Here is a 23,134-nt window from a genome sequence, read left to right as displayed (position 1 = left end):
GCAGAATAAAGACGTGTGTCGCACTGTGCAGTTCGCGGTGGAATGGGGGCGGTTGAAGGCAGACTCGACAACCAGGAGGTTCCCCGTGGGGGAGTTATAACTACACTTCTGGGTCGAAGTCGTCGAGCTGAGAAGCGGCATAACATCTCCGGCTGCCCTTCAACCGCTCCCGCGTTCTCACTCCCGCCTCCAACTTGGCTGCCCATTAAGGAGTCAGTTTGGGGCCCATTAACCCCCACGGCGGGCGGTGTGGATTCTCAAGCAAACTTCGGTTCGGCGCATCGAAATGAAACGGCTAGTGAACTTTCATGAAGGTGGCGTGGCTAGAATTCTTGGAGGCCCGTCCGCGGGAGCCGTTTATGGTCGGTGGTTTGCATGCGTTATAAAACGTTACTCTTAAAGCTGACAAAACGCCATCCATAATTATTAACGTTAATCATCGATGGAAATGCTAAACAGGAACAATAGTCTGTAAGCTGTTGTGACATAGGTCGTTTTACTAAATAATCATGACTAAGAAACACCTCTGACCAAATAGTTCTAACCACTCAACTACGTAAATTGCGATGCATTTTGAAAAAAGTATATATACATATAAATAGACAACAGAATGTACGCTAGAATAAACAGCAAAATAAAGAATATGATAATGTCACGAGACAAATGAGAAAGTAGCCTACATGTAAATCATGTATACCAAATTACATTGAATAAAAAAAAATAATACATAAATAAATTCTGCTGACTGAAAATACCATACTTGATGATGGATTGTACTTTAATATCTCACATCATTTTGAGAAACTAGGATTACAAATTAAAAATTTCTTACAGCAACACTTTTTCGTTGTTAATAATTGATGTGTTTTTAATTATAGAGAGAGATTTTTTTTAAAAAAAGGACTCTGGGAGGGACAAATAAATGAATAAAGTAGAATGTTTTATTTTAAACTTGTGAAAGGAATGTATATATGTATATATGGTCTTAACATAAATACAATGTTATTTTAAAACTGAGTGATTTCCTGAAGAGATTCTGGTGCTATTTCAATGCACAGTTCCGAAAGGATTCGAGAAATATTCGTCCTGCTATTTCCATATCGGTGCCACGGTGAACGGCGGTCCGTTGTTTAGGTTTGATGGGAGCATCCCGATACCTTCCATCATCCCTCACCCCCTCCACCCCCCCACCCTTTCCCCCCTCTTTCTTTAGCCGGTCACTCTTCGGCATCGATCGCTGAAGGTCCGCAGGGAAACGCGGAGCTTGTCCTTCGAACAGGGGGGATAAAAAAAAGTCGTCGGGTATATTTTTTCTCTGCTTCGGAGAGCGTAGACTCGCACCTGAATCCACGTCCTTAGTTCTAAGGAAAAGCACCCAGTCCGTGAATAATTTTGCTTGTAACGAATTCGTTTACGTTGATTTGATATTCATTTTATAGTACAAGAACACCACATTTTTTTTTTTTAACGGAGGAGTTAAATGGTTGCGGCTTTATTAAACTATGAAAACCGTAAAACACCAGTGGATCAGGTAGTTCGAGCCAGCTACCACTGATTAAACTGGCGACCCCGTGTACCATTGAACTTTATTCATTTTTTTCTTAAATATTTAAATATTTGCCTAGTTGGCAATTTTTTTTATTACCAACGAACCAACCATAACTCGTTCGAAACCTATTATTGTTATTGGAGGCTTGTGAAATTGGAAATTTATGTCACTGTCTTATTTTTGGGGAATAAAAGGGGAAATTTTTCGTCAAAACAATTGTTTCCCTCGAAAAAGATAATATTTGGATTTCCAGATTTTTTTTGGTGGAAATATCTTTTTGAAAACTGGAAATTTTAGCGAATTTTTGGCAAATTTTGATGGTCAAGGTCATCCAAGATGGCCGCCGATACGTCACAATTCAAGATGGCAGACCCCGGAACCTCCACCTGAATCCTAACTCAGTCCTCGGACATACCACCAATATATATCTAATACTTAAAACAAATACATACCTATGCCAAACTCTGCATCTAAGTGCACTAAGAAGGTTGGCTTCTCGCCGACAAACATGATGAACACGCACAAGTGATTCCTCAGTTAATGCACACAAACTAGTAACCATTTATTCGCACCCAAATAGCGTTTTATAATTTATACTGGGTTTTAATTTTGCAAAACAAAAAAAAAATCATAACCTCAACAGGAAAGAAACTATTTAATAACTCCATTACACTGGAATTTTTTTTTAAATATGATGAACTGAAACAAAATGTTTTTATGTACCTTTTTACCTATTTACTATGATATATTAATAAAATTATATTTTAAAAAAGTGTGCAAAATTTAAAAAATCCCTTTCGGCACAGCCTATAGGAATTGGTATAGATATTTCTAAGTAACTACCTATTTCTTCTGGAAATATTTTGAAAACTTTTATAAACTTCTGAAATATTTTAAGAACTTAATTTACATAAAATATTTATATTCAATATTACAAAATGACCGGTTAAATGTTTGCTCATTTTCCATGCAGCGAAAATATTATTTCAACGCAATGTATCCCACCATTAACTTGGAAAGTTTTTCGTTTTATAAGTCAAATAAGATAATTATTTCATTGTTTTAACCTTCAGGAACTAATTTTTATCCCTTTCTCTAATAATGTATTCGTATAAAATTTTGCTTTGCACCAAGGTTTCAGATAATATTAAGATTGGTAAAAATAAATTCGAATGAATGTGATACTAAAAATTTGGCTTTTTTTATTTCAACCCCTGTTCTTACGGTAATAATTAGTTTCATCAAAAATGGTTTCAACCAAAGTTTTAGACAAAGTTTAGGATTCATACAATAAAATATAATGGATTTGATAGTAAATCTATTAAAAAAACAATGATCATTTTTCACTTTCAAACGTCATTTCCACCCCTTGCAGTAATAGTTGGTTAGATAAAAATTTATTTTAAGAATAGTTTTAGTGTATATTTAGAAAGATAAACAAAAATAAGAATGATATTCGGTAGTGTACATGATGGGGAAGTTTTATTTATTTTCTTATTCCAAACCCAGGTTTTTTAACCCCCTTGAAATAACGGTTTGTTTTATCAAAATTTGTTAAAGAGAAAAGTTTTAGATAAAAACTGGAAGATTTACAAACCATTTGAACAGATTTGTAAGTGTACGTAATAACAGTAGTTATGAATTTTTTGTTTTTCAACCCCTGTTTATTCCACCCCTTGCAGTCATGGTAGGTAACGTATTAAACTTATTTCAAACAAAATTTTGAGGTAATAATTAAAAGTTTTAAAACAATTAGAATGATTTTGATAGTGTACATGGTACAGAAATTATGAATTTTTTTAAATTATACCTGTTTCTTCAACCCTTTGCAGCAATGGCTCATCTTATCAAAAAAAATTTCAGACAAAAATTATAAGTTTTACAATCAATTTGTCCGAATTCGTTGTTGTGCCTACGAACGGAGTTATTTTGTTTTTGTCCTCCAACCCTTGTTTTTTCAATCCCTCGCAGTTATGGTTGGTGGTATCAAAAATTTATTGACAAAAGATCTTGGTATTATTTTCTACGGGTTATAATACTTTCAAAATGATGTGATATTATTTATTTTATGAGAGTTATAGCGATTTTATCTGATATTCAATCAAACTTACACATATCTACCTCTTTGGTTAGATATTGGCCACTAACGACAGAGATTTTCCACTAGATTTTATGTATCATTTTGGAAGTGATTTCTGAAAATTGCGTTGGATAATTTGTCCAATATATATATATATATATATATATATATATATATATAATATATAATATATAAAGTTCTCGTGTCACAGTGTTAGTTACCATACTCCTCCGAAACGGCTTGACCGATTTTTGTCAAATTTTATATGCATATTCAGTAGGTCTGAGAATTGGCTACTATCTATTTTTCATATCCCTAACTGATAAGGGTTGTCCACCCCTAACAATTTTTTTTAAATGTTTGGACAAAATTTGAATTTGAATTTTTTTTATAATGTGGCATTAATAAATACATACAACCCTAAATTTTCACCCTTCTATCACCAACTCCTAATTTTTAAAAGAATTTTATATTTTTCAACCCCGGTCGATAGCTGATCAATTAACACTTGATAAAGCTTCCCCGCCTACAGCGAGCTCATTATCTGGATTAACACATATATCATATATTTATATGAAATTCCATCCCTAAGGGAGTGAAAAAGTGATAATTTCATTTTATAACAGAAAAAATCATAGGTCATGGACATACAAATAGTGAGTGAGTGTCATTTCTCTATGTCTGCCACACGATCATATACATAGTAAGGTCTGGAAAATTCATATTTTTCTCCTTGGTGAGACCAGCCCGCTTAGTGGAGCTCACAGCGGCTAGCAAAATAAAGGCGCTCATAACAAATTTTTTCTTAACTTCGTCAATAGATAGAGTTGCCTTGAATTTTAAACGCACCAACGATTGATGCGTTTGTAATGTCTTTAATTTTCGTTTGTTTGTGCCGTATGCGTTCCTATACAATTTATCCGATTGCGATTAAATTTTGGTGGGTTGTTATGCGGATGCCAGTGAAGGTTACTGAGACGGTATAACTATTTTGCAATAGTTGGAGCACGAATCATTTAAAAAAAAATGTGTTTATTTCATATTATATAGCGGCACTTCGTCTGTTTTTGTTGTTGTCTAAGTGCGCACGCATGAGACAATTTATTTAAATATAAAAGAGAGACAGAGATAGAGTGATATATATAAAGAGTGAGATTGAGAGAGACAGAGAGATAAGTTTAGATAGAGCGAGGTATAGAAAATGAAATGGGTTAAATAAATAGAAAGATATATCGATGTATAGAGCTAAATATAGATTTATATGTAGAAGAGATAGAGATAGTGGGAGTTATATATTTATTTATGTAGATATAAAGAGATAAATAGAGATAGAGAGATACATAGATATATATAGATGTAGATAGAGATAAATATATATTTAGAGAGATGGATAGATGATTTGTATATGTGTAACTACTTCAAACACATTAAAAAACAAAACTGAATGAGGCATTGCAATGCATGCCGAGCATTAGCTAGATAATGGAATCTTTTCAATATTAGTAATCTCTTATTTTTAAGCTTTTTTCTATAAAGCTTTATAGAGTCTAGACTCCATACAGACTACAAATTTTTAGATATATACAGGTAAATAACTATACACTGGCAGAACAACGTCTGTCGGGATCTGAAAGTGATATAAATTATTTTGCACACTTGACATTCAAATTAAGAAGACAATTACTAACTACATCTGATTTCGAAAAAGGTCCCCTTCACCCTGTGTTCAGCCCGGGCAACGCCGGGTACTGCAGCTAGTGTGTGTATATATATATATATATATATATATATATATATATAGCTATATATATAGCTATATAAATATACATGATACATGTAAAAATTTTAGTTCACAATGGTTTTGGGCTCTATAAACCATAAAACAAAAAACTATATAAAAATTTAGCGGAATTCGCATCATAGGAACAGCTGCAATTGGTAGTGTTTCTTCGAAATCTACCTTTAAATGACACAGAAGAATAAATAAAATTCCAATCATATATCTAACACAGTTTTTTTAATGATCAGTAAATACTTGGCACAGCTTTTTCTGATTTAAAAATGAGATTGTTAACATAAGTCACTTACTATCCATGTCAAACAGGAAGTCCTATAAAATGCCGTTAATGTGGGCAGATAAAAGTATATTATGTGGGTGTAATGAAACGTAGATCTACGTAAATGAAGCAAACAAGCGATTGTGTACATATTCTCCAAAACAAGATCATTAATAAAATGGCGAGAAATGGAGATAGGGAATGTGATACACAACTCAGTCTCATAAAATGAGGGGCTTTGATTGCTTAAACCCACTATCCCTCCCTCATTTTATCTGTAACTAGCCGCTGTTCTCTGATTCACACGGGTGGATGTTTTCAGCAGATAAAGTTTTTTTAAATAATGAATATAAAATATTATATTTAAATTTAATACAGTTACAACTAAAATATTTCGTATATGGCTTTTAGAATATATTATTTTAAAAAATCTATATCATAAATGATTACATAAATAAGGGTTTAAATCCAAAAAAACATATATATTTTCATATAAATAAGATAGCATATTATTACGCACGCAATTGATTGTCGTTTATCTCCAGTTAAAGTTGAAAATATACATTTATATAACGAGAATATACATTTTTAAAATAGAACATAGGAATAATTCCACTCAATTACAATGAAAGAATTATTTTCAAATAAGTGGAGGAGTTTTCATGTTTACTGCTTACAAACTAACAAAGAAATAATCTCATAGCCTGCATTTCAATAAATTTCAATAAAATATGCTAAACTTATAACAACAAATTTTAATTTCAGATTGTAAAATTTTTCAACATTTTAAACAAAAAAAAAGTATTTGGTCCTACAGTCTAAATCTCGTCGAGTCAAAACGGCAAAATTATTTTTAATTTGCCTTGTTGGCATCGGCAATTGTGACACTAATTTGAAGTACAATAACACACATATTACACATTACCATTTTCACGCTAAATGTTGGCAAATTACCATCCTCCAACCTGACTGAAAGTGTTCCTATGGCGTGTTGGAGACTGGCATACTCATGTGAGACGTGAAAGCTACTAAGTTGAGCCAAAAAAACCCTTTATGAATATTTCCCGAATGTTTTATAATCTGCAGTTAGACACATGCAATTTTTCGATGAGCATATTTTATTACTTATAAAGAGGTACCAACTCGTAATTTTTGCATGATTTTTGTAGCTAGCACTTTCACTATCACAATTTGTTTTTAAAAAATTATACTGTAGTATCTTGTATTATTAATTACGCACACAATCGAAACTTCACGTACATTTCATAATATTCCACATTAGCTTTATGCTGTTCACATATTGTCTGGTCGGGAATAAATTGCTAAAGTTTGTACACATCTTTCTAAGACACAAAATATATCTCTAAGCATAGATTTCAAAGAGAGGTAACATATAGATGCATACTTTAAGCCCTTGGAAAACACTTGTGTAGTCCTTGCGTTTCGTTTGAATTTTTCAATTCTGCGCATACTTGTATTTAATTTCTTTGTCAAAAATCAAGCAGTATGCCCAAGTCTCTGAGTTATTCCATGTTGTATTTTCAAATAACCGAGTGTAAATATTTTTTTCTCTATCATTTATTTTCTTTTTTCAATGTCTGTATTGCTTTGCGCAGCTGCTGCCATCTGTATTTTGACAAGAGATTTGATATTGTTACCTACAGAGTTAACTCCAATTTTAGGTTCACCTTTTATCGTAACCCTTTGTTGACGTCATCGCTTCAACTTGCCCTTCCGGCTGTGAAGTTGTTTCACTTCAAAAAACTGATGAAGTAGTTATTTTTCAACATATTATCGTACGTCGCGTCGGTTAGATTGTTGGCCGACATCTGTAGCGGACTTCTGGGTTCGAGTCCGGGATTAGACGTGGGTGAGGATTTGTTTCGTCTAAATTGGCCACAAATTCGTCGATGTCAATAAAAATGTCAAACTGTTAGTGACAATTAAATATGTTATGATGTGTGTTTGGTTCGTTGGTAATAACAAGTCACCAAAAAGTGAAACATCAATAAAAAAATATAAAATTAATAATTGAACGATTCTTTCCGTATTCACCAGTGAAGTGTAATAATCTAGACTTGGTGACGAGTAAACTTATTTGTGTTATCATGCTGTTCGGGTTGAAAATAAACTTAAAATGCGAAACACAAAAATCAATTTAACGTATAATTATTTAAAATAATGTTTAGCGTGATAAATAAACTGATAAATACGAACATTACTGGATGCAAATCACACACATACTTTCTGCGCCCACCGCTGGAATTTGCTACCCGAATCTTAAAAGCAGACAGCAATTAACAGCAAGAAGCAAGCGGAAATTTTAAACAATTAGAAATGGCTACGATGAATCACGGCTTTTTAGTTGATTTTTCACAAATAATTTGATTAAAACACTGCTAATATTCTTAAATCTACGAAATAGGTAAAACCATACAGTCACCTCACACGTTAGAATTTATACTTCTATTGAATACAAATTATTAACATTAATTTTAAAAAACACATCATAACGTAATAACACTAAGTATATGTTTGTATACTTGTCTTTTCTTAAACGACTGGCATCAATCTGTAAATACTTCCCACAAACACGCCTTAATCTTATTGAGCTATTTCAACATTATTATATTATAATTTATTAAAAATGTAAAAAAAAAAATATTACAATGACGAGATATGAACCTCGCCTGTTCAGGTTACCAAGCGCGTGCTCTACTGCTGTGCTACTTTTTTTTTTTTAAAGATGGTTGGCACACCGGCAAGTTTGACAGTCACCAATGTGCCCGTATGTAACCCCGCGTCGTTGTGAAATTGTAGTTGTAGTTGTTTGTGTATGGGTAAGTGCCAAGGAGACGATAAGGAGAACACAAATTACAACCATGTCTTACCTGGGATCCGAACCCAGAGCCCCCGCACCGTATCCCGGTGCGCTGCCGACTACGCTACGGAGGCCGACCGCTACGAGGCCTATTGCAAATTGAATGGATATTAAGTGTTATAATAATTTATATTCCGGTTTTCTTAGGTATTTTAAAACTCGAGATTACTTTTTACTATAAATATTTTCGTTTACTAAATTTATTTCAGAGCAGTTCCACTATCATAAAGTTTCATTTGGCAGACCAATACTTTTTGTATGTCTCCTAATGTTGACGAAAGTGACTATACACGGGCTTATATTGCTGCATGTGGGTCCGCCATCTTTGTAACACATTTCCGTTTAATTTTTTACGAAATTACTCCCACCAAATGCCTTGTGCTGAAAGATGAGCTGTTCACACATAAAAAAATAGTTTAGGGGACAGGACTAATGGCTGGTGAGCCAGAGGTCCGAGGTCGATTCTCGATCGGATAGAGATAATGACTGTGGAAGATATCCTTGTGGGGCTCACGTCTGGGCGTGTGTTTCCCAATCTCCTGCATTCTGCGGAAGGCAATAGGAAACCATAAAAATCTCAGATCCGTCGTAGTTTCCACTACAGCGAGCGGCATTATCACGAGTTACCCTGCTGTGAATTGAGCAATCAGGACGCACGTTCATCTACATTGCTGTCTGAAACACGTGTTTTGGTTAGTTTATACGAGCTCAAATAAGTAATTTATAATTTTTATATTAATTTATATTATCATTCTTTGTTTACACAGAGTAAATAAGTAATATAATGCGCTTAACAGTTGCGGTTGGAGCTGCGAGGAGGAATTTATATCGATATGTATTCAGGAATCGATGAACAGATATGAGAAGAATTGTAAGCATCGATTTTTTTACATCTGTTCTGAAATGTTGGCTTTTCCTCGGAGCCTGAGCTGCTGGTGAGTAACGTGATAGCAGCTTCGTCGAAGAGCGAGCGTTCTTTAGAGGGTGGATTACGTGCAACCAACAACTTACATTTTATCGTACTGGATAAATCACGTCCGGTGTGGACGTCAAAATGTGTTTTCGAAACGGAACGAATACAACACACGAAAAGATGGATTGAACAATGGGGCATTGTTTTCCGAAAAATGATATTACGTGCCGCGAAATATCCTTTCTCACGTGGATGTCATTTTTTATTTATGACGTTTCCAACGTAGTAAATAATTGACCATACGCACTGAATTTCAACCCCACAGCTCTATCAATAACTCCACGTGCGAACATTACCTTCGTTTGAAAAAGCAATTCTCTTTACCATTTTGTTCTTTTATTTCTCTCCTTCTCCTGAGCTGATGCAGTTGCATAAGGTCAATGGTCAACCAACAACAGAGGTTCCTCCATCACGGATATCACATAAACTGGTTCTTGGAGGTTGGTATTTAGGTGGATAGGGGAAGAAAAGTTAGAATAGGTAGACAAACACAACCCCCCCCCCCCCCCCAAGGAAAAACGATCGTTTAAAGGTAATTTTTGCCTGGGGCGTCTTCAGGGCAGGGCGTTATCGACGTAAATTCTTGTCACTGAATTGTAAGACCTCTATTCGTTTTATTGCGTCACGCTATTTAGGTATTCTAATTTTAATAAGAATATTAAAATTCCATAGGATAATTTAGCGAAACCATTACCAAAAAATTTAACTTTCATGCTTGATTTGAAAGGTTGTTTTAAAGAGTTTCATGTTTTAAAAATTTTCTGAAGGATGGCTCCCGGACTGATATTTTTCTCTGGGGGTGTTCCATAAACCCCTCATCTCCTCCCTCACCCAATTACAAGGACCCAGCGACGCAGGACCACGAATGTCAAAGGGATTGCTCCCCCGTTTATTTGTTAACCCAGCCCTCTTATCCATGAGGCCCTGCCGGCCTGGGGCCCCCACGGGCGTGGATACGGATACGCCGTATACACGTAACAGGAGAGGTGTTAGAGATCAGGCTATGTCCAGAGGCTGAGGCTACCCATACCAGTGTAGACACCACCGTCACCACCTGCCTCACTCAGCTAAGGAGACAAGTGGCTGCGTCCAAAGCTCTATAGACGAATTCAGCATTGCTGGCGCCTACCCCGTTCTCCCACATCTCACTGGGACCCCTCAATCACCCAGTGAACCCGTGGTCCAGTGGAGGCCTATCCAACCTCTACTAGCTGTCCAGGCTAGTACCAGAGCTGTGTCGTCGCTCACCACGTCGACTCCGCATCGGGCTAGAGAACCCTTGGAGTCTGCTCCAAGCGATCGGAGCCACCACTACCAAGTACGAGGCCTACTAATAAGATTACAGGGCCTTAGAGGAAACCTCAGCGGGACACCGTTCAAACATCATGGATTCTTCCCGTACTACTACCAATTTGGCGTCGACTCGGCAGACCGTTCGCCAGCAGGCTAACCGACCACCACTCTTCAGAATCACTCCACTGGATGTCCTCGTCTCTCCTGTGACAACCCTCCGACCCGCCGTACTCGGCCCGGCGGATTTACAGCCGGTTAAGGCCCGGATATGCCTGAACTCATCCGGCGGCAATCGCAGGAAGCCCCGGCTAGAAATGATAACCACAGTGCGTATCCTGGAGGGCCTCGGGGTTACCTCGGTACCTCTCCCGACCACTGGACTAGGGGAACGTACTACCTAGTCGAGCAGTTCACAGCTCATTTTTAAGCCCGGGTGTCCCCGAACACCGCAGCGCCATACTGTCCTTCCATTACCATAGGCCCGAACCATTCACTATGGGGCCCTTTGGGGCCGATGCACCGGGGCTCGGCTGTTGAACCCCCCCGGAAAGGTTTCAATCGCATCTGCTGTTGCCCGCAGATTCATCCAATCCACCATTTCTGGTCCCATACACGCAATCGAGGATGCAACTAAGGCAGGGTTACGTCCGGCATTGTCCTCTTCAGTTAAGGCGATGCCATGACCAGACCTTGAGGCTAACCATCCCAACCATGGTCACCACGATTCGCCCCCAAACAGCGGTGCCCACGTGGAGGCAGAGGATTGCCACTTGGTGCGGAGGAGAGGCTATATATTCGCATCCTTGCACCCATTCCGTGAACCTGTCGGATCATGTCTCGGATACTAGAGCCGGCAACAGCTCCGACACCTCAGGTGACAATCAGGGTCAGGTCCACTCTCGCCACCCCAGCGTCGCGGGGCCGGCAGAGGTAAGACCTGCGGTGAGCGGGCCCTAGCGGCGCGGAACGGGCGCTGATCGATGCAGCCCCGCGCCGAGATACCACTCGACAGCGAGACCGCTCTGGCGCACACGCGAGCAACCGGCTCGGCGACTCGTTTATTTGCCGTGTGATTAACGGGCGCATAATCAATTCATTGGGACAATACAGAGAGACGTGTGCAGGGGAGGGAACACCAGCGGGATGGAATTAATCAGTGGGCGTGGTTTGGCGAAGGGGAATCGAGGGGGGGGGGGGTGATTGGAGCGAAGCGCGCCTGTAGGGGGGCGGGGAGAACAGTTGGTAGGACTGGCCTCCCACAGGTCTCTCTCCAGGGGTGTCCGGCAGAGGTACCTACAATTTCCCCTTCCCCGTTTTGCCCATCGGACCTCCCTCCCCTGCCCGCAAATGCCTGCTAATAGGCGCCCTTAACCGGAACAGTGCAGGACCGGCGCTGCAATTAGTCCTGCGACGCAGTCCCCCGGAACAATCACTCCTAGCGGCCCCCCAGGGCGGAGGGAAGACCTCACCCCCCTTCCACCCTTACTGAAACCCGCTCAACCCCGATCCGTCAATTAATTAACCATGATACTTTTTTTTTTATTAGCGGGTCCTCATTGGCCGCGATCGCAAAGGCGCGGTGCCAGCGCGGCCGGAACGGGCTGGCAGACCGGATATGATTGCGTCCAGAACCCCCGGGGTGGTAAGGGGGGGGGAGGGCTCATCGTCATTTACCGGCCGCGCGTCTCACGTTGCGGTTCGCAAAGCGAGCGCCATTTATTCCCGAGGGAAGCAGCCAAACGTTTGTCGATTCACCCGAGCCTGCACTAAGCCAAATTAAAAAAAAAAAATAATCATCGTACCCTAGTCTTTACGAGTCAGAGCTGGTTGTTTGGTCATTCAAACTTATCTGAAGTTTCTCAGTTTGCAGCACAGTAAAGTTACACGAACAAACGAAACATGGTTTTTACGAGCAATGGTTTGTGCGCCGGGCATAACGATATAATGATGTTAACTCTCAGTATCCTCTGTTTGGTAGGAGTAATTTCGTAAATGAAACAGAAGTCACATGGAACGTAAATGTGTAACCGCGGTAATGCCATCTGTGTTGTGTATGGCGTGAACTGAAGCCCACAAAGCCCAAAGGAAACTTTTAAGCATTAACTATTAAATTAATTTTAAGATGATGCGCAAAATTGTAATAAATTTTCGTATCAAAAGGTCTTAAGCCGGTGTTTAGTATTTCTCAAGACTTTTTATCTTTTATCGGAACAGTTTCATTATAATATATAGTTCAAATTTACGGTCTGCAAATGCAATGATTTGATAGTCGAGCAGCGAATCCTAGCAGTGGGTGCAGAAACTGCTATGATTCGCGTCAAGAAATGTAGTTTAAAACACAATTGTCATATATTTATAACGTTTGGCATTATTTAAAATAATTCTAGGTTAAATTTTGTTTTTGTGCCCGAGTTTCGTATTATAAGTTTATTTGCAACATTATAGAACATGAATGTACTCTAGCGAGTACTGAAAGACTAGCTCACATATTTTTTTACATTCTGAACGTATAATTAGCCTTGATATCTAATATGGTGGCCTCCAACAGACGAAAACAATATGACAGACAAGACGTCATACTAACTTCCATTATATATACATTGGATTAGTGGTGGGAGGTCAGTCCGCCGATGGCCACAGTTGAGGAAGGTTTCGTCGCCATTTTTATTTTGTCCTTACCGGGTTCTAACCGTGGACTTCGAGATCCACGATGTATTATGAGTTTTAAATTAGAATTTTATTAAAATTGTATTTAAATAATTAATTATATATTTGAAATTTTTTATGTTATTCTAGCATAAAATTAAGAGATTTTAAAGATTATGGCGGCCATACTGAAAATGGTAACAGTTATGTCGTTATTAAAAATTATGGAATGTTTTTATTAAAATATAAATAAATATTTTTTTTTATAAATTTGTAAATGTTTGTCAAAATTTATTGAATATTAATATGGATTTTCAAGATGGTGGTCGTAACAAAAATTGAAACATTTATGTCATAATTCAAAATGGCGGAAAAAAAATAGTGGAATCCAAGATGGCCACCGGGGTAAAAGTCAAATTTCAAGGTTATTCAAGATGGCCACCATGACTTCACAATCCAAAATGGCGGACATAAGCTCCAGATCCTTACTCCGCCTTCCAAGGCTCGGACCTACATTTATATACTACTCATTCATATTCAGAGTTCAATTATAAGTAACTTTTTTATTAATGTTACTTGTAATGAAACTATAGTTTTACTTTCTTAATATTATTCTTTTGACTGACTTATACAATAATTGAATGTTGTGAAAACCATTGAATTTTTTTTGTATAGGTGCGAATCAACAAATAATAAACCGTTATGCTGGAGTCCTTGAATTTTTAATTCGTGCTCGTCAAAGATCGTTGTATTTTGAATATGCTGGTCTGATGTATTAAAAATAATAAATATAATGAATGACTATTTAAAATAATGAGTAGTACCATAATGTAAAGGGATCGGGAAGCCTGGGTAACATTTATTTTTAAATAACATTTATGTTATTTTTTTGTGCCCTTGGATGTTTGAATGCATAAGTTCGTTCTTGAAGGCACTAGTTAATAGTACGTTTCCTTTTGCGTATTTGCGGTATTTAAAGTTACAATTTTTAAGAAATCCTATTTTTGTGTTGCATTAGATAGGCATTTATGTAAATTACTATGCGATTTTCTGAGTAAAAGATGTTTATGTATTGTGAAACAATTGGGTTAAATTTAATTTAGAACTTCAACGAACACCACCTTCCATCTCTAATAAAAAATTATGCAAATCCCTAATTTTTTGTCATGAATATCAACACACAATTATATAATTTCGACGATATTTTATTAAAACGTATATATCTATTAAAGAGACCTAGATTATGAACCCGAAGATTTCGGTAAATATCTCTGAATGTGATATAATCCGGGACAAAAATAAATTTCCTAGATTAATGATGTATAGTGAAAGTGTTAGAATCGTTAGTGACCGATTTCAGAGGGAAAAGAAAGGAATTGTGTTTAACCTGCACATGAAATCTCAGTTAACTTCTATACTCCTTGCACGCACCCATGCGTTTTATTTTTCATCACTAGAGACCTGAAAAATTCGCGGATTCATTCGGTGATAGGCTAGAATTCAAGCACATATACCTTTAGATAATTTTTCTATTGGCTTACTGTTCATCTGGACGAATCTCAACCAGTTATAAACCCTCAACCAAAGAAGGATCGAATCACAGACAAACCAGCTGAGACGACTTACAAGTCGGCAGCCAATGAACTTGCGTTATTTACCCGAGTGTACAGGGGTATGCTGCAGTCCATCCTGAAGGCCATCGAAACCGCGAATTTTGCAGGTCTCTATTCATCACTATATCCCCTTATAATTGAGTTGGTTCAGAACTCGACTTTACTTTCGGTGCTGCTGAAGTGAGAGGCGTTCCTTTTTTTTTTTTTTTTAAATCGCAAAGCAAACAATTCGTGGTAACTAATTGCTTGCAAGCAGAGACCCTGGCTGGCTTTGTGGTCGGTTGAATGGAACTGTCTGTCATCCCGACTCCGTCCGAAAACAACAGCTGGCGCGCCGCCCGACACCCGAGACACAACGGCAAGTGCTCGATGATGGAAGACACCGAACGGTGTTCCTGACAAAACATTTTTCCCTCCTTTACAAAGCCGAGGCATCTCCGTGCATTCATTCTTCAGTGTCACCGCCTTTTTTTTTTCCAATTTTTTTTTTTGACGACCTGATGCCTTACAATAACGTCGCTCGGACAAACCTGTAATTTAATGCCTCACCTACAAGCGATTTGTGCGCGAAAATTCACGAATACATATTTTGTAAGAAGCCTGCGTAGTCAGTTTAAGTTATGAGCTTAATAATCTACACGGAAAAAAAATTAAAAAAAAAAATTCTCAGTTTAAAAATGTCATGTCACTGAACTGAATGGCGTCGAAAAAAAATGTCTTTGTAATGACTCTCGCAAACAGAATATTAATTTTATAATTTGGCACTACTGTGGAGTTTTAGCAGGTATTTTTTTTGCAAGTTTTTTATATTTAATTTTTAAAATGCTTCAATTTTTTTTTAAAATATGGAAAATTTTATTTTAATTAATCCTAATAAAAGTACAAATTTCTTTACAAGTTTGAACAATTTTATGCTAATACTCGTATTATTACACAAAAAATTGAAGTTTACATGCGATACTTTTTTCACTATCCTATTTTCTCGAAAATATAATTAATAATTTGACTAATAAATACAATCACTTCACCTAAAAAAAATATTCCTTGGTTTAATAAACACTCTATACTGCTATTATTAAAAATCTCACATTAAAATTACTGAAATAAAAAAAATGATAACATTTATTTTAAAATACTAGTTTTTCAATGTTAGTCCATAGAGTCTGGAATTATTTATTACTGAAAAACACTGGGAAAGAAAAGTTTAATATTTAAGATGAAATAAATTACAAAACACTAACCAATTTAATAAAATTGATAAACCCAACAGTGAATTAAATCATACAATAAAATGTATTGATGATTAAACAGAACTTTTAAAACTTAACTTAATACCAAACAATGCAAATAACTAGCTACTTACACACACTAAAATACTTCATTATCATTATAAAAATTTAACTAACAATTTTTTATGGCGACATAATTTGTATCATCATTAATAAGAAAAAAGTAAGTGTTAGATGATTTAAAGCTTTCATTAATCAACATTTTCTGCAAAGTGAAATACTGTAGTCCTACGCTACGAAACATGTACTACAAAGGTCGCTAGTCGTTGTATTTTATTCCTTAATTTTATAGAAAAAATGTTTAATTTAAGAGCTACACTCGTAAAAAATTTGATAAACATCTTCGATCAGTATATTGCGGTAAAATAATTTCACTGGTTGTACGTATTTGTCATTGGTATAGTAGGAATGGCCGGTAGTGATAATATATTTTATGTGAGGTAAGATAGCAGCCTGACAAATATTGTGTATCAAGCTTGTACTTACATAGTAATTTCGCTACTCTGTATATTACGAAATGTTAACCGGTGCAATAACAAACATATAATTTACGGATATGAAGGTTATTAGTAATTTTTTAAACTATAATAAATTTTACTTTAGAAAATTTCAGGATCTGCCCTTTCGAGTACCTTCAACTCAAAGCATTGTTGAAGGAAAAAAATCTTATTTGCAGCAGCGTAATTGTTGTAAAAGAAGTTGAGTAGGTCATTTCAATGTTCTGAAACTTTCTAAACCTAAAAGTTTATAAATTAAATGTAAGCAACACAAATTTAGGACGTTTATTTAACTTGCAAAATAATTACATCCTTATCTTGAGTAAACTCCCAACTTGGAGAGCGTGTTTAGGGTTTCCTTACATGGGCAAAAATGCTTCTTTAGAATTTTTCATTTATTTTCTCGTACAAAATCAATTTCTCCACTGAGAGCTTAGTGCATACATTGGAGATAAAATGTAGTCCTTAAAAATAAGCAAATAAGTTAGCTGTAATAAACAAACAACGATAAAAGAAATACTCTCAGTACTTGGAGTTAGTAATCTATCGCTCGCGTACTGAAAGGTAGATGGGGAAATATTTGCTCTCCAAAATCCTGAAGAATCTATCATTCCCACCAACAAAATGAAATAATTTGAGAGAAAACAGCAGACAAAGTGGTATTATTCTCCCCCCTCCCCCCATGCTTACACCGAACAAAATTAAATTCTGCGTGTGCTCCATTTAAAGAATCATATACAATTGTTCGTCAGATAGGAGCTAAGAACAAAGTTATTGATTTTTTTAAGGGATGCCGAAAATTCAATCATAAAATTGTATATGATTTGTAAATTCATAAATTTGAACTTCGATGTGGTTACTCTAAAATGTAAAATACAAATAAACAGTAGTTTATCTCTATGAAATGTTATGTGTTGTCGCCAAATCATCTCTCGTTTCGTAAATACACCATTACCAAGAATTTGGCACATTTGTCAGTAAATTAAAAAAAAATTAATTAATTTGTTTAGCTCTGTTTCACAACAGTTGCAGGTTATATATTTATCCATCAGCGAGAGCTGTTTCACTAATTGATCTTCGGCGGTGATTCGAGTCGGTGCGGTCACTTTAATCTGGTAGGACCCACCACCTGGATCTCCTATGCATTTCGCTAATCAGTGATTTAACTTTTGATTGCAGCCTGTGAGGGCGTTTCTCGCGTCGGGACTCGATGAGTTGTCGTGAGAGGTCATGGCCGACTGCAACATCCGCGGCGGTCGGGAGGGATCGGCGGAATGAAGAGAAGGTTGGTAAGGGGTTCGAGAAGGGTGGGAGGGGGAAGAGTTTAGACTTGCCGCTGCGACACCAAAGCAGCCCTCTGAGGGCGAGTTACGAGGGTGGGGTCTCGCCCAACCCCGCTCTGCTACCCTCTCCTTGATGGCCTTGTTCACGCTGTTGTCGCCGGCAGCTGAAAGGGTCTAATGCCGCCAGACATTACTGGCGTACGTGATGGCAGCCCTTTTGCGGAAGGGGGGGGGGAGACACACATGCGAATACACAAACTGCTGTGGGGTCTCCGTTTTGTCGGCGCGACTTTCATAACGCGACAAAGGGCCCTTCTGTCTCTCTCTCTCTCTCTCCCTTTCCCTTGCGGAATGCCACGTTTCGCCATAGGAAAACAAGCAACCCTTTCTCTTTAAATAACTAAACGTGTTTGCTTTGCGTTTCCTTCTCACAACTACAAAACGACCACGATTATATTCATGTTAAGAAGAAAAAAATATGTTTTTAAAATATTTTCACCATTAAAACCTTTTTTTAGTGTACCATTGGAAAAGTAATTATACAGAATACTAAACATCGACGTTAAAAAATTTGTCATATATTTTATTTTCAGAAAGAAAGATGTATAGTATTTTTTGAAGCAAAAAGGTTTCGTTTCGCTCTTACAACAACAAAAATATTGTCACTCACTAATACAAACAGTGGTGCTTTTGCATTTACATCGCAAAGTTTCTAAAATAATAGGAACTTCAGCTCTTTGCTTAAATAATTATTATAGAGTAGGTAATTAGTATTTATATGTCACTGAAGTTAGCTATATTATCAAGCAGAATATACCACATCCTTGATCGCAGTGACAAATACACAAAAAAAAGAACAATTATTACATTACGATATAAAAAAACTCGTTTGTGGATGTTGATAAAATGTTTTTAATGCAAAATAATAGTATTATAGCAAAACTAAATTTTATAAAGGACTTATTCGATCTTTCACAGACAAAAAAAATACTCGTTTGAATAGACGGTGTAGATTTAACATGCCACCAAAAGCTAATTTTTAAGTAATTTTTGCTTCAGTCAACTCTTCTATATGTATGTTGGACCAAGCACAAACACTTTTTTTTTGCCCGAAATTTTCCGCAGTGTATGATTTAAGTGTTTCACAGTTTCAAGAGTTTGGGCAACCAGCAAAAGTCATCAGACAGATTGAAAGAATAATATTCATAAGAAAGGAAGAGGAGTACATAGGTACACTAAAATGTATGGATGAAGATTTTGAGTTTAGTAAAAAAGGCGTTTTAAATAAACGTGACCCAAATGAAGTTCAGATTTATATCTGTATCACAAAAAGGAAAGTAATTTTTAGGTAAAAAATATTTTGTTAAGTTTAGAGAAATATTTGTAAGTAATGAAAAAAAAAACACTTCTAGTAAAGTTCTTTGGTAAACAGCACAATATGGTATTTGCCATGGTAGAGGTTTACAAAACAAGTTCATTGCGTCCACAAGACTGTATTTTTGATGTGGAACATATTATCTCTCGGTATGCGGTATTTGGTAGGAGTAATTTCGTGAATGAAATGGAAATCGCTTGGAACGGAAATGTGTAACCACGGCGGTGCAATCTGTGGCGGATAGCGCGGACCAAAGTTCGCATAGTGAAAGGGAAACTTTATAATATTAACATTTAAATGTATTTGAATAAAATAGGAAGTAATTGAACAAAATTCCTTGTCGAAAAACAGGTACAAAACCTGGGTTTAGTATTTTTTTTTCAAGTATTTTTATTTTCTATCGGAAACGTTTCATTATACCTAAAGTTTAAGTCTGCAAATGGAATGATTCGATAGTCGACGTAGTTGCTCCGGCAGAGAATTCTAGCGGCGGTTGCAGAAACAACTTGTGATTCACGTCCAGAAATAATGTATTTGATTGCACAATTTGCTTATTATGAACTCGGCATTATTGTAAAGAATTCTAAGCCGAATTTCGTGTCCGATTTTGGTATTATAAGTTTATATGTGACATGAGAATATATGAATTTCATCAGTGGCGGATCTAGGATTTTGGTTTGGGAGGGGCTTGACCCAGCTGAGGCTAGGCTTTATCAAGGCAAACACTAAAATAATGGTGGACCCAGATGCTTTTGGAGGGGGCTTGAGCCCCTTACCCCCCCCCCTCCCCTCTGAATCCGCTACTGAATCTCATTGTTACCGAGGTTATGTGTTGCACATTAATCGTGAGCACTGAGAGAACTCGCAAGGAGAGGGCGGACTCAGGACTCACCGACGACGTTGAGCGTGATGAAGTGGCTCATCTTGGGCTCGGTGCTGACCTGGCACTCGTACTGGCCGGCGTCACGCGCCTGCACGTACTTGATCTGCAGCGTCCACGTGTCGGTCGCCTCGACGAGGAACGCCTGGAAGCGCTCGTCGGCGATGAACGTGTAGCGGTCCACCGTGAGGATGTGCGCGTCGCGCCGCCGGATCCACGACACCTGCGGGCACACGAGGCGGCGGGCTCAGCCCCGTTGGACACCTGCACACCCTCCCACCCACCTCTCCCTTCACAGGTCAGATCTGAATAGGTTCGGAAGGTTCTGTTCGGCCACGTTCGGTTAGGTTCGGATAAGTCCGGCTAGGTCTGGTTAGGTTCGGGTAAGTTCGGATAGGTTCGGATGAGTTCGTTTAGGTTCGGATAAGTTCGTTTAGGTTCGGTTAAGTTCGGCTAGGTCTAGTTAGGTTTGGGTAAGTTCGGATAGGTTCGGATAAGTTCGTTTAGGTTTGGATAAGTTCGTTTACGTTCGTATAAGTTTGTTTAGGTTCGGATAAGTTCGTTTAGGTTCGGTTAAGTTCAGCTATATCTGGTTAGGTTCGGGTTAAGTTCGGATAGGACCGGTTCAGGTTCAGTTAGGTCTGGTTTGGTTAGGGTGTGTTCACCTGGACTCGGTTTGATTAGTAAATGTTAGGTTATATTCGGTAATGTTCGGTGTGGCTAATCCCCCAGCACCTAAAAAAAAAAAAAAAAATTAAAAATATCCACTCACCACCAGGGGCACTCGCGCCCCTGGTTACAAAACCCAGAACTGGACAAAATATAAATCAGACCACGAGTCCAAGCTCCCAACCCCTGCATGGCAGACTCTCTTCTATCTGTATTAACTATTCATCCAGACCGTCCTCTGTCTCCTGTATTTTCCTACATTTAATGCATGCAAATTTGCACACCGTATGAGAGTACCCAGGATTTTCCCTGTGTGTATGCAGGTTTCACCTGGGCCAACTTATCTAGTAGTTATAGTCTAGAATTAAGAGTAAGGGGAGTAAGTCATGGCATCAATTTCTGCCACGGCTGGCCAATCCCCGCACAAAGCACACGATGCATGCGACCCTCTCACTGCATTGCTAACCCGAGCATGACTAGGCGTATAGGCTCCGGCCTGAGACTTACCTAGGTACCTCCCTAACCCTGATCCTCTTTAATACACTTAGTTTTAGTTCGGTTAGGATACAAGATTGATTTAGGTTCTTTAATTTGTTTGGATTATGGTTAGGTTGGATTAGATTACCCATTTTGGTAGTTGCCAGCAGTTAATAACACAGGAAGTAGAGGAAGTTATTTAGAAATTGGAACTTCTGCTGAGGAAAAATGAGAATTTCAGGAAAGTAAAATAAGGGAAAGGCGAAAGGAACAGCAGGTATAAAAAGCTTATTAAATGTAATTGTTTGGCAAGTTAGCAGAATGTGCAAAGTAGAATAACAGATCGGGAGTAGGAAAATTAAATGATGGTTTTATAGTGGCTAATTATTTTGTTTACAATTATATATCATTAACCAAGTGTCTTAACACAGGCTAACATAATACATATTCTGTGGTGTGACTCCAAACTACTGGTGTTTCGCAAGGCAGCAAGTCACACTGTTAAAACCAAGCTATATTTACATACAAGACTATTAAGTGGCTGTGCACCTATTACAAAAAAGATTTAAGGCCAAGGGCAAATATCAAGGCTTGAAGCTAAAGCGTCTCAACGAATTTAAGAATTTTATATTGGCAAAAAACTCTAAAATTAATAACTTATACCTATTATTACTGCCAACTTAGCATGAAACAACAAAGCGGATTCAACGATAAACTCCCAATGCTGCAGCTAATAATAAATTGAAAATATAAAAAGACTTGTATATACAATTGGTACCATCAAAAATTGAAAACGTAAGACAAAATGCACATCCAATATTATTTTAAATAGTTTTCAAAGTTTACAAAGCATTCGACGAATTGCGGAGAAAATATTATCATCTTATAAAAGCTGGTTGCTAGGCAGGGACCATGCTTTTGGTGTACGAGTCTTAAAGCAATTGAGCTTAAGCAGTTCTGGAAATAATCCCCCCCCCCCCCCCTCGCGGTTGAAAGCGGCAGTCTGCGCTCGCCCTTATCGCCCGCCCAGAACTCGCTCCTCGAACCCCGACTCGCTCGTTCAACTCGCTCGGGTCTCCAACGAACAAGGCGACGTCCAGAGGGCAGCGAACAGACCACGGCCCCAGAGACACTCCAGGACTTGCACAGGCGCCTAGTGACTGCTCGCTCAACGCCCCTGGTGGAGGCGTCCTCCAGCGCAGAGTTGCGGCGCCACGGTATCGTTGTTGTGCTGATTTTTTTTGTTCAATATTTTTGTGCTGACATCATTTGTGGTTTTTTTTCGCTTTGTTAGTCCATTTTTCTTTGATTTTCTTTGTTTGATGACCATATTCCTATTGTGGAGTATTGTGTGGTGTTTATATCCTGACAACAGCAATTTTTTGCTTAATTTGTGTTCTTTTGTCATTTGTTTTTTGTAGTTTTCTTCTACAGACATACCTACATGAGCATAGCAATAGCGTATGTCCAAAATCCTACATCAAGTCATGCACTCCCATTGCACGAATCTTTCAAAGATAACACGGTAACGTTCGCTGCAACCTCTTGGTCGGGTACAAAGACGATTCACAG

The 23,134-nt window shown here is 37.7% G+C and overlaps 1 protein-coding gene across 1 annotated transcript in view; it reads right to left on the bottom strand.

Annotated features, from left to right (window-relative positions):
* Positions 1–23,134, bottom strand: part of LOC134527544 (lachesin-like) — a 384,121-nt gene that overhangs the window by 29,320 nt on the left and 331,667 nt on the right. The window contains exon 3 of the mRNA XM_063360312.1: positions 20,429–20,639. Coding sequence (XP_063216382.1) covers positions 20,429–20,639 — 211 coding nt within the window. The remainder of the gene's footprint in view (positions 1–20,428; positions 20,640–23,134) is intronic.

This window comes from Bacillus rossius, chromosome 1 (genome assembly GCF_032445375.1).
Source record: "Bacillus rossius redtenbacheri isolate Brsri chromosome 1, Brsri_v3, whole genome shotgun sequence".
NCBI classification, from domain to species: Eukaryota; Metazoa; Arthropoda; class Insecta; order Phasmatodea; family Bacillidae; genus Bacillus; species Bacillus rossius.
The sequence above is the reverse complement of the archived record's forward strand: the minus strand, read 5'-3'. Positions and strand labels throughout refer to the sequence as shown.